General features: G+C 33.7%; 1 protein-coding gene across 6 annotated transcripts in view; it reads left to right on the top strand.

Annotated features, from left to right (window-relative positions):
* RICTOR (RPTOR independent companion of MTOR complex 2) overlaps positions 1-12977 on the top strand; it is a 127615-nt gene that overhangs the window by 92096 nt on the left and 22542 nt on the right. For all 6 annotated transcript variants that reach the window (XM_033852811.2, XM_033852810.2, XM_033852812.2 and 3 more), the window contains 12 exons: positions 73-174; positions 297-343; positions 1871-2006; positions 2404-2603; positions 2900-3026; positions 3422-3586; positions 3759-3835; positions 4291-4369; positions 10256-10365; positions 10820-10907; positions 12094-12186; positions 12550-12656. In XM_033852811.2, the coding sequence (XP_033708702.1) occupies positions 73-174; positions 297-343; positions 1871-2006; positions 2404-2603; positions 2900-3026; positions 3422-3586; positions 3759-3835; positions 4291-4369; positions 10256-10365; positions 10820-10907; positions 12094-12186; positions 12550-12656 (1331 nt within the window). The remainder of the gene's footprint in view (positions 1-72; positions 175-296; positions 344-1870; positions 2007-2403; positions 2604-2899; positions 3027-3421; positions 3587-3758; positions 3836-4290; positions 4370-10255; positions 10366-10819; positions 10908-12093; positions 12187-12549; positions 12657-12977) is intronic.

Raw genomic sequence — 12977 nt, 5'->3', positions numbered from 1 at the left:
AATATTTGAAGTTAGTTTTTTGACGTGAGGCCATTTGTCTTAATTTTTCATATTACTTTCTGGTGATTTTAGGATACAGAGGAAGCTCTTTTAATGAACCTTAGAGATAGCCAAGTCCTTCAACATAAAGAGAATCTTGAATGGAATTGGAATCTTATAGGGACCATTCTTAAGGTATGATAGGATACTTCTTGGTAATGGCTTGATTGTTTTCATTTTCTTATTCATTGTACTTCATCATAATTATATGTTTAGGAATTGATAAATACATAATATAACGTATTATGTTTTTCTAGTGGCCAAATGTAAATCTAAGAAACTATAAAGATGAACAGTTGCACAGGTATGTAAGAACTGTTTTGCATTTAAAGAACTTAGATTTGAATTATATTATGCCTGATACCTACTAAAAGTAATAATTGATGTTTTAAAGATACATACATACATTTTAATAGTTGGTATTCAGTAGGTACATATATATTTTTTTATACATAGTTTGTATTTTACAACCAAAAAGCATCAGCGAATTCTTTTTCTGGTTATTTACATTCTGGTTTTAGTTTTGGAACAAATGAAATACTTGAGATTAAAGTTTCTCAAATCGAGGAATATCAGCCATGTACTTATCTTAGCCCTAATGTATGAGAATGACATAAGGGCGTAGTGTTTCCCTTTCAAAATGATGGCCATTTAAAATATTCCAATTCTACTTTCTTTTGAATCTGACTTTGAAGGGTTATTCATTCTTGTTCGTTTTTACACTCCTTGTAGCCAACCACACCTTCCATAAAACATGCTAGTGTTTAGGGCATATACAGTACTTCAGGGTATTGTGCTCTTTTCTAGTACCCCATGCATTTTTACTCCTTCTGAGTTTAGACTAACCAACCACCAGTGTTGATCTCATTGGATAAGAGGGGCTTTACTTCATGTTTTTGAGAAGTTCATATCATTGACATTATAATTGATTGTATTCATCTACTCAGTGATATTTAACTTAATATCTGTATTAAGTTTTGAGAAATATATAGAACATAAGAATTACATTGGGGTAAAGAAGCATAGCACTAACTTTTCAGACTCCTTGAGAACAGAGGTGAAGTCTCATTCAACTTTGTTTCTCCAACTCCTGGATCTGGCACCTTTATTAGATTGGATTGTAGTGCTCGAAATTAAATTGAACTAAATTCCATGGAAGCTTAGAACATAATGTTGAAAATTATAACATTGAACTATCATCCATTGCTTTATAAATTCAGTTGCTTAAATTTTACCTGGAACTTTTATGGTTGACTTTTTTGCCTAATTGTGAAAAACTGATAAAATCATAGTGTGGTAACATTTGCTTACAATTATCTAGTATAAGATTATTTTATAGAGCCATGGGACAAAGTTCTTGATAAAGTACAGTAGAAAAGAATTTATATATTCTGGATTAAAAGAGAGTTGAAAAGAAAAAAAGACCTGATAGTAAAATAAAATGTGTGCATTTCAAAAGAAAAAAAAAAAAAGAATGAAAATTTATATCCAGGTGGCTTCCTCATATTTCTCCAACTGTATCTTCTAGCTATGTTATATCTGCATTTTTCCTGCTAGCATCTTTCTTCTCCACTATTTCTGTCAGGCATCTCACCATAAAGTTCTTATTTCACAAAGATATTTTTTATAATGAAGGGGATTTTTTGTTGTTTTTTATGGTTGGTTTGTGTGTGGAATGTACCAAATGTGTTTATTAAATTTCTTGCCATGTAGCTCAATGGTTTAAACCCAAAACATATTCAAAACCTTATTATATCATAAGTTGTGGTTAAGATTCTAAAAGAATTATTTGGTTTATTACTTTGTTGCTGATTTTTTATTTTGCTCTTAGGTTTGTACGAAGACTACTTTATTTTTACAAGCCCAGCAGTAAATTATATGCCAATCTGGATCTGGATTTTGCCAAGTCCAAGCAGCTCACAGTTGTGGGTTGCCAGTTTACAGAATTTCTTCTTGAGTCTGAAGAGGTAATAAGCACTTTGTATATTTTCCAGAGTAAATGTTTTTCACTGAATTTGCCCCCTTTCTTTCATTTCTGAAGAGGCATAAGCTATATTTAGAAACATCGAGAATGAGACCAAACCTAGATTTTTATCCTGACTTAGTCACTAGCTATTTATGTGACTTTGGACAGTTAATTTGCCTTCTAGAAGACCTGGTTTTCTCCTTGTAAGATGGAAAATAATACCATCTCATGCAGCACTGTGTTGAATGGGATTAAAAACAACAGATACTCAGTGATTGATATCTGTTATTAGTAACTTCATCATTATCATTAAATTTTTTGGACTTTATTAGAGTTGATTTTTCTAATTGTAGGCACTAAGTCCTTTTCTAGCAATATCATAATGTATTTGCTTTCAGGATGGGCAAGGATACTTAGAAGATCTAGTAAAGGATATTGTTCAGTGGCTCAATGCCTCGTCTGGCATGAAACCTGAAAGAAGCCTTCAAAATAATGGTTTATTGACTACTCTTAGTCAACACTACTTTTTATTTATTGGAACACTTTCTTGCCACCCTCATGGAGTCAAAATGCTGGAAAAATGCAGTGTATTTCAATGGTGAGCATTCCTAAATTCTGTTTCAGTATATACCCAAACTATTTTTAATGTGATCAGAAAGGGCATGCTTTTTAGTCTGTGTACCTGTGTTTGGTAAATTTTTATTAAAATACAAAAAAATATTTAATTAGAGCTGTCTTGATGCTCTACTCCGATGCTTTTTTTTAAAATGTGATATTTGTTAAGTGCTTTCTTTTAGAAATGCTTGTTTATTAGGAATTTAAAGATATTTGTTGAATTAATGAATCAATACAGTAATTTCTAGTAACCTTCATTATTTTCAATCCTTATTTTAGTTTACTTAATCTTTGCTCCTTGAAAAACCAAGATCACTTGCTGAAACTGACTGTTTCAAGCTTGGACTATAGCAGAGATGGATTGGCTAGGGTCATACTTTCCAAAATCTTAACAGCAGCCACTGATGTGAGTATAACATAGGCAATAAAACTATATATTTCATAACCAGTTAATTCAGTATTTTATAAATTTTGGCCTAATAAAACTAATTATAAATTCTAAGACTATGGGATGGAATTTTAGTTTACTTTAAAATTTTAGTTCCTCCAAAGAACTCGATATAGTACACATATTTTTATATAAAGGGAAAGAAGCAGCTAGATTGAAACACAAGTATTTTACTTTACTTGGACTAAAAAATATTCATATCAAGGGCTAGACCATCAATTCCAGTCTTTCTGCCCTTTTCAAGTAGCAGAACTGTCCCAAAACAAAGTCGAATAGACCGTCCATAGTGAAGTTTGGGTGGTGGTTTTTTTCTTTCTTTTTTTTTTTTTTAATGTTCTTATTTATCTTTATAGGCCTGCAGGCTGTATGCAACAAAACATTTAAGAGTATTATTGAGAGCTAATGTTGAATTCTTCAATAATTGGGGAATTGAATTACTAGTGACCCAGCTGCATGATAAAAACAAAACGATTTCTTCTGAAGCTCTTGATATTCTCGATGAAGCATGTGAAGACAAGGTGAAGTTTCATTATTTTATAATAAAACCCTTAGACATGAATTTTTATTAAAACATTCAAATTTGATAGAAAATTATGTGAAATTATAATGTATATAATATAGTGGTTTTAGAAATAGAGAATTTACTATCTTCATGCAGTTATTAATTTGCCTAATAATTATTTCTTTTAGGCCAATCTCCATGCTCTTATTCAGATGAAGCCAGCTTTATCTCACCTTGGGGACAAGGGTTTGCTTCTCCTCCTGAGGTAAATTTGAAGAAAATTTTTCTTATAGTTATGTTTTCTGTTGTGTTCTCTCTGGCAGTGTGTATTAAAGCTGGATTCAAATCTGTAAAGGAAGCACTCTAAAGAGTTTAGCTGTTAACTTCTGAAAGAGGCCTATTTTAGAATATTGGACATCCTTTAATACTGAAACTCTGTCTTTTCATTGTTTTTCTTAATGTTTCTTTTACATTTCCATGTGTCCTCATTCTTTTCATGACATTTTCTTTACTGTGGTTGGATTCATGTGTTTTTGCAAAGATTGTGAAAATTTATTTGTATTTGAAATTACAATGAATAAAAATTGACCTTTTAGTTTTAGGAAGGAGCTGTTCTTAAAGTCTTTTACCTCCTTAAACATATTTTGTTTGAGATGTTTTAGCTCCTTAAACATTTTTTGTGAGACTTAATGTTAAACTATTGCCTGTTTTAATTTACAGATTTCTCTCCATTCCAAAAGGGTTTTCCTATTTGAACGAAAGGGGTTATATAGCAAAACAGTTGGAAAAGTGGCACAAGGTAACTTGCTATTGAATAAGTTTCAATTTGTATCTTTTTATCTTGGGAAATAGATTGTGAATTTAGAGGATTTTTAAAATATTGTCAGTATTTTGAAACTAAAAAAGTTAAATATTTAAACATTCATGTGAAGTCAAGTCTTAAAATTCTGTATAATTATTTGTATTTATATTTGTCCACTTTTTAAACTATAGTTATTTTATAGAGAACTATTGATTTTGTGTAAATTCTGTTGAAATTTTGCTTTCAGTTTAATTGATATAATCTATTGGTATCGTTTGTCAACCCTACTTACCATCATTTCTTTTATTCTTGGGTTCCTTTCACACGCCTTTTAAGCTGAAACTAAAACAATTTTCCTAAATGAAGATTAAAAAACAGTTCTACCAAGCATATATAATCATCTAATTAAACTTCATTTTAAGGTGTACTTTTCATAAATCTGAGAGCAAACTTCTTGCTGTTGTATATAATAGGGAAATCTAGGAAGAAGGGAGTAGTTTGAAGGTATTAGTTAACTTCCTAGCTTTTCTTTAGGTGGTCATCACTGTGACTTCAGTTTCATTTGATGCATTGTAAATTGTCAAAGCATCTTAGAAACTCATGGATTAATCAATCCTAATGTAAATGATTTTCAGATTTTCCATTATTTCAGATCATTATTTATATTGTCTATATTGAACCATGTTTCATAAGATATTCTCATTTTTAAAAAATACTATAGCTATAGTTATAGTTACCAGAGGTGGGGTGTGGGGAGAGAGGGAGTTGGATGAAGGCAGTCAAATGATACAAACTTCCAGTTATAAATAAGTACTAGGAATATAATGTACATAATAAATATAATTAACACAGCTGTATGTTATATATGAAAGTTGTCGAGAGAGTAAATCCTAGGAGTTCTTATCACAAGGGAAAATTTTTTTTTTATTTCTTTAATTTTGTATCTGTATGAGATGATGGATGTTCACTAAACTTATTTTGATGATCCTTTCACAATGTGTGTAAGTCACATCATTATGCTTTACTCCTTAGACTTATACCGTGCTGTATGTCAATTACATCTCAATAAAACTGGAAGAAAAAAAGGGAAAAAAATACTATAACTATAAAGTGTACAACTTCAGGCCTGAAGTCTTTCAGTAATTGGTGAATTAGAAAACTAAAATAAAGATGTGATAGTTTTGAACTTCCCTGGTGGTCCACTGGTTAAGAATCCATCTGCCAATGCAGGGGACATGGGTTCGATCCCTGGTTCGTGAAGAACCCACATGCTGTGGGGCAACTAAGCCCGTGCGCCACACTACTGAGCCCGCACGCCGCAACTACTGAAGCTTGTGCACTCTGGGGCCTGCGTGCTGCAACTACTGAAGCCTGCATGCCTAGAGCCTATCCTTCTCACCATAATGAGAAGCCCCGCACACTGCAACGAAGAGTAGCCCCTGCTGGCCCCAACTAGAGAAGGCCCACGTGCAGCAGTGAAGCTCAGTGCAGCCAAAAAAAAAAAAAAAAAGAGATATGATAGTTTTATTTTCTAAATAGAAGATGTTTAAACTAGTTACCGTAATAAGATTGGTCACTTTATTATACAAATTATATTAGGAAATTGTTTAGCAAATCTGGTACAGCACTTTCAGATAGTACGTACAAAATATTAACTGATATAACAAAATCATGTGTCGTGTATAAGGAAACAGAAGAAGGGTTAATGATTCTGCCTTAGGGATTAGCAAAAAAAATGTTAGGCTGAGGAGAGGATGTGATATTTGAAGTGGTCTTGAGGAGTAAATAGTCAAATTGGAAGAAGGATGTTCAAGGATGAGGGGGCAGAATAATAAATCTGTATAGGTTATTGAAACTTCACAGACTTGTGAGGAAAGCCATATTCCAGTGTGGTTGGGGCTAGGATAAGAGGGGTGTGGCAAGATGAGGATGGAATGGTGAATTAGAACTAGATTGAATTAGAATTAGAACTAGGCTTTTATAAGCCACATTATGTCATACTAAGGGATTTCAATTTTGTAGGAAGTAGGGGGAATCTTTACAAGTGTAAAGAATATTCATAGTCTGAACTATACTTTAGAAAAAGATCACAGTGTAGTAGCAGAAGTATGGTCATCAAGGTAAAGAAATCTAGGAATACTGAGACCAGTTTAGAAGCAAAATTGATAAGAGCATGGACTTCAGTGGTGGTTAGGTTCCATAGTCAGGGACACATTTTCTGGACATTTTTGAAATAAGATGGACAGGATTTGTGAACTGATTGGATGTAATGAATGAGGGGTCCCACTTGACCCTTAAGGTTTCTGATTTGAATGACTGAATACATAATGGCTTACCATTAAAAGATTGTGATTACAAAAGGTGGTTTGCAGCAATGAGGATAATGAATTTTGAATAAGTTGAACTGGTATTGCCTGTTGTATGGCAAGTGAGAGTATCCAGAAAATATTTGGAAATGTGCATCTGGAGCTCAGATATGAGCTGAAGATAGAAGTTTGGGAGTTGTCAGTGAATAGTAGTAGTTGAAATTTGAATTGAGTGAGATCACCAAGGAAAATGTAAAGAACAAAGAAGTAAAACTGGAAATTGCTCCCTAGAGAACACTCTGCTTTTTTTTTTTATCTTTATGCTTTCTTTAATATATAACTTTATTTATTTTTAATTTTTGGCTGCATTGGGTCTTCACTGTTGTGTGCAGCTTTTCTCTAGTTGCAGAGAGCGGGGGCTACTTTTCGTTGCAGTGCGCGGGCTTCTCATTGTGGCGGCTTCTCTTGTTGCGGAGCATGGGCTTTAGGTGTGCGGGCTTCAGTAGTCGTGGCACACGGGCTCAGTAGTTGTGGCTTACGGGCTCTAGAGCACAGGCTCAGTAGTTGTGGCGCACAGGCTTAGTTGCTCTGTGGCATGTGGGATCGTCCCAGACCGGGGCTCGAACTCGTGTCAGGCAGATTCTTAACCACTGTGCCACCAGGGAAGCCCGAACACTCTGCCTTCATGAGGGGAATAAAAGGACAGGGACATTGAGGAAAAAATTATCAGCATGGCTTCACTAAAGGATGCTTCAGGAAGGAGAGGTCAGTGGTATATATTCTTGAGAGAGGTCAGGTAAGGTGAACACTAGAAAAAAAGCCTGTTGAAGGTGACCAGTCATTGGTGAATTTTGCTAGAGCAATTTCAGTAACAAGTTATAAACAGATGCTGAATTGCAGTTAGTTAGGCAGTAAATGCGAGATGTAAATATAAAGACAGTATAGTCTACTCTCTCAAATTAGAGAAAGGGAGAAAGGGAGGGGAACTAACTTAGTGATTGCCTACAGTTAAACTTAGTGCCTTTCAAGTATTACCTCACTTAATACTCAAAGCAACCCTGTGAAATGTTTCTGTATTATTTCTATGTTGTGAATGAAAATGTGGAAGCTAAGATGAGTAAACTAATTTATCCTAGGTCACAGAGCATGAAAATAACAGAGCAGGGGCACTTTTTGATTCCAAAGCCCATGCTCTTTCCACTATATTTGATTTCCTCCCAGTAGCTTGCAGCATGCCAAGATGAAGTTGAGACGCTTTTTCTAGGTAATAAAGCATCCAGGCCTGAATAATATTGAAAATTCACTCATTCAATTTAAAACTTTCATCCCTAGCCCAGGCTTGGTATAGAAATCTGCAATGGAGGGAGGATATGGTTCGTTTCATCACTCTGTTATTTATCTCCTCCCCATTTACCAGGTGCAAATTTGGAGCCTCTTCAGCTTTAGAGCAGGAGGAGGAGGGGGTACAGGGTCATGGACAGTCTTACTCAACTGATGCAACTGTTATCTGGGGTTGTTAGCTTTGAGCGGGGCAGATTTCAGATGTTGATTCTTTTACTCGAGGGTTATGTTCATGAATTCCTTGAAGACCTCATTCTGGGGATCTCTCATTTGCAGTTCCCTTGACTGAATCAATGGCTCCTCTGGCTGCCTACTTACAATACCTCCTAGTAGCTAGAGGTTCACCCTCATTTGGGGTCTTCTTGCTCCTCCAGTAGGTCCTTTTTGGGCAGAATCCTCAAGATGATCCACATCAGAAACTCAGTGCATTTCATAGCTATAAACCATACCCCTCAACTTTGCTAGTGTTTTCCACATGGACGCCACTGGTCAAAAGACTAACCAAGCAATACCATGTGAATGTAACTATTCCTGCATAAAGCTCAAAATACCTTCCTTAATTAGAATTTTTGTACTGAGATGTTCATGTATAGGGAGATTATGGTAGTATAGTATATAGAGTAATATAGTGGTTGTAGTAGCAGTAGTAGAAATTTGGTATGCTGATAATACAATTAAAACCTTGTATTACTTTTGCAAAGTAAAGAACCTAAAAGAAAAGCAGGAAAAGTAAGTTTTTAGAGTCTCTAAGTAGGGAGTTAAGGTAACCCACCAAATTTAAGTAGTCTAAAATGGTTTAAAATGAAAAATGTCTCCTTGCCCCCTTTTTCTATCTTTTCTGAAGATAATGTCTGTTAATATTTTGTATGCACTGAAAGATGTTTTGTGCATCTATAAGTATATATTCTTCATATAAAAATACAAATGAATCCATTCACAGCTGTAAATAAAATTGTATTTAATTTTTGTGTTTAGCAGTGTATCTAAGAGATCTTTTCAGAGCTATGCATTTAGAGCTGTCTAATTCTCTTTAATGGCTGCATAGTAAATTATAGCAATGTACCCTAATTTTTATAATCACACCTGTATTATGGGCATTTAGACTGTTTCCAACTTTTTTAGTTTTGTAAACAGTGTTTGCTGGATATTCTTGCATGTATATCTTTGCATACTTGTGCAGGTATACCTTTTGAACAAATTTCTAAAGTATAATTGTTGAGTCAAAAAGTATGTGAATGTAAAGTTTTGATAAATACTGCCAAATTGCTTTTCAGAGTTTCTACCAATTCCTTCTAAACGTTTAGTTTAAAGTGGAGATCTTTGCAATAAAGATGGTGGTGTGATTGACTGTCTCGGTTTAAAGAATTTAACTAGAAAATTTCCAAGTTTTAGTTGGAAATATTTTTTACATTTGACCTGATTTAAAGGGAGAGAGATTGTTTCTTACCAAACGGTGCTAAAATGGTAGAACTCAGTTAATTTCCTTTTAAAATTTCTAGTGAATATCTTCAGAGTTTAATATTAAGAAGCTAGTTTTGGGACTTCCCTGGTGGCACAGTGGTTAAGAATCTGCCTGCCAATGCAGGGGACACGGGTTTGAGCCCTGGTCTGGGAATATTCCACATGCCGTGGAGCAACTAAGCCCGTGCACCACAACTGCTGAGCCTGTGCTTTAGAGCCTGTGAGCCACAACTACTGAGGCTGCATGTCACACCTACCGAGGCCGCATGCCACAACTACAGAAGCCCTCACACCTAGAGCCCCTGCTCTGCAACAAGAGAAGCCACGGCAATGAGAAGCCCGCGCACTGCAACGAAGAGTAGTCCCCACTCGCCACAACTAGAGAAAGCCTGTGCGCAGCAACGAAGACCCAACACAGCCAAAAATAAATAAACAAACAAATAAATAAATAAAAAGCTGTTCTTTTTTTTTTTTAATGGGGACAGGAATTCAAATATGACAAAAAATTTTTTAGCTTACTTGTATGGACCCTAAAATATTAATTGAAAATGAGGAAAAGCGTATAAGCAGAAAGCTTATAGGTATGGATGTGATAGAACATTTGCATTCATAATACCTTGTTCTATCTACTCTTTTCAAAAATTTCTTAAATTTCCTGAACAGATGTTCATTTTTCTCATATTTATGCTTCCAAAGATTTGTTAGGTACCTAACATATTACAAATTTAGTGAATGTTGTTATGATATATATAATTAAAACAATATTATCTTCTAGGAATATAATTCAAAATATGTTGACTTGATTGAAGAACAACTTAATGAAGCACTTACTACTTACCGAAAGCCAATTGATGGTGACAACTATGTTCGTCGGAGTAACCAAAGGTATAGTCCAGTTAATGGAATAATTTATTGCTAGTCCTCAAACATAAAATTTAAAACCAAATTATTGTAAATCATTACTTTTTAAAGTTTTCTGAGTTATTTTGTTTCTTACACTGACATAGGAAAAGTCTTTTTAAAGCACAGCATTGAATGTTCAAAAATTCAGTGGCATTCATAACTTGAATACCCTGACTAATATAGCATAGTGTTCAGATCCCTCCATGTCCTTACCCTAGTGTGTATTTCTTGTCTTAGTTCTCTTAGCGTTACTCAGAGACCAGCTAAACTATTATTTTTCTAGAGGAATTCTCATGCCTTTCCACCTCCGTATTTTTATTTATGCTGAGTGATTATGTCTAATTCTGTTTATCTAGTACTTTATTATAAGTCATTTTTTAAAATTAGCTTATTTAAAATGAACCAATAGGTATATCAATCATTTTTATTATACTAGATTACAGCGTCCTCATGTCTACCTACCTGTACACCTTTACGGACAACTGGTACACCACAAAACAGGCTGTCATTTGTTGGAAGTACAGGTAAAAACATAATTTGCTTATTTTAAATAGCTACAGTAGTAGAAAAAACTTAGTATTGCTAAAGTATTATCTTTTCAAAAACTTCTCAAAAGCCTTCAGAACGTCAGTGGCATAGTTGCTTTTAAAGCCATCCATCTTGTAATTGACTTAGCATTCTTTGTTTGCAGTGCTTAGAGATATTACTGGCTTGCATGCATTTCCCTGACTTGCATATGACTATTTGCATAGCTAATTTGTTATGTAGAGTAAGTAATCCAGTGAAGGTCTGAGTTCTTTCCTTTCTAGTTCATTGGGGAAGTTCATCTCCTTAGTAAAAACATACTGAAAAACTGAGTTTCTTCATTCCTCTTGTTGGGAAGTTAAACTGAACCTGAAACATATTCAGTTACCTTTGGTGAGCAAAAACTGAAAGTATCAGTTGCTGTTTGTTAGTGCCTCACTGTTTTCATATATTTCATGTAATGTAAGGCTTAGACAAGCAGTTGTTCTTTGAGTATAGTATGCACGCCAGAGTTTGGCTGGGAATATGTCTTGCTACTAGGTGTTTTCAATAAATGTAACCCTTATTTTAAGAATGGTTATAGAAGTATTTGTGTTTCTGAACAACAGTAACCTAGCAGTTTAGTTCCTTTTCATATCAGTGTTCATTTCAGGAGCAAAAGTTTTGCATAAATATATTCCACAGTTTCATGTATTTTTATATTGTCTGTGAAGACTATTGAGACTATATATTTTTTTAATTCACTGAAAATTTAAATGATTTTCTCAGTATCATTACCTACATAGTATGATAAAGTCTAGGTGTTAATTTGTTATTTTCTATCTAAAAGAAATAATGATCGTTAATGGCTAACATTTTTCTAATACTAAGCCCCAAGTACTTTGTTACACTTATGTAATAATTCATTAAATCATTAAACTTTATGAAACAGAGTTTAGGAAATCAAGACATGGGGAGATTAAGTAACTTGCTCAAGGCCACTTAGCTAATAAGTTCTAACTCTAGTATATGAATTCAGAGCCCATGTCCTAATGCTGCTTCTTAAGAAATTCGACATAAAATTATTTTAGGATTTTAAATATGCAAAAATTACTAAATACAAACCTTAAATTGGTTTTAAGATACAATAAGAATATATGTTAAAGACATACTGTTAATCATATGGTATTTTTTTCCTCTCTCCAGAATATTATTACAGAACTCTGTCACAGTGTCCGCACACCAGATTTGGATAAATGGGAAGAAATTAAAAAACTGAAAGCATCTCTATGGGCCTTGGTTTGTAATAAACACTTCTGTAAGATCTTCTTAATTTTTAGATTTTACTCATTTTCCTTTTAATATTAAATAAATAAAAATAATTTTATTTGGAACGTGTTCTTAGATTAGTATTCTAAAGCAAAGATTGTTCCTGCCCATTTAAATATTATTTTATGTTGGAAAATAAATGATTAAACTGTTAGTTTTCTTGCTGAGACAGATGGAACTTTAATTCCTAAAGTTCCTTATGTGAGGTTTTTTTCACAGTTCTTTCTCTCTTATAGACGTGGTTAAATTTTTTGGTTTTTTGGGTAGCTTTCCAAATCTCTTGAAGGAGTTAGTATTGTAAATATATTTGATATGTGATTTCTTTTCTTTTAGGGAAATATTGGCTCATCAAATTGGGGTCTCAATTTGCTACAGGAAGAAAATGTGATTCCAGATATACTAAAACTTGCAAAACAATGTGAAGTTCTTTCCATCAGAGGGTGTGTCATTTAACTCAAATCTTTCTGAAGTATATATTTTTGTTCACAGATGAGTGTGAGGGAAGAGTATTTTATGATTGCAGTTTTTCAGTGCATCAGGTTAAACATCTTAAGGAACTCCTTGTTTATTAATATTATTGATATTTTATTCTTATCATTGTAATATTGACACTTACCTTGCAGATAAACAGAGTATAGTGTGTCCAAATAATCTAGTAGTGCAAATATTCCAAATTTATTTCAGAAAAGCTAATGTATATATTTTTCCCTGATCACAATATGTTCTTTTAGATTTTTTCCTTGTAATTAATATTTTCATTA

The sequence above is a fragment of the Tursiops truncatus genome, chromosome 3, assembly GCF_011762595.2.
Source record: "Tursiops truncatus isolate mTurTru1 chromosome 3, mTurTru1.mat.Y, whole genome shotgun sequence".
In the NCBI taxonomy this organism is placed as follows: domain Eukaryota; kingdom Metazoa; phylum Chordata; class Mammalia; order Artiodactyla; family Delphinidae; genus Tursiops; species Tursiops truncatus.
The sequence above is the reverse complement of the archived record's forward strand: the minus strand, read 5'-3'. Positions and strand labels throughout refer to the sequence as shown.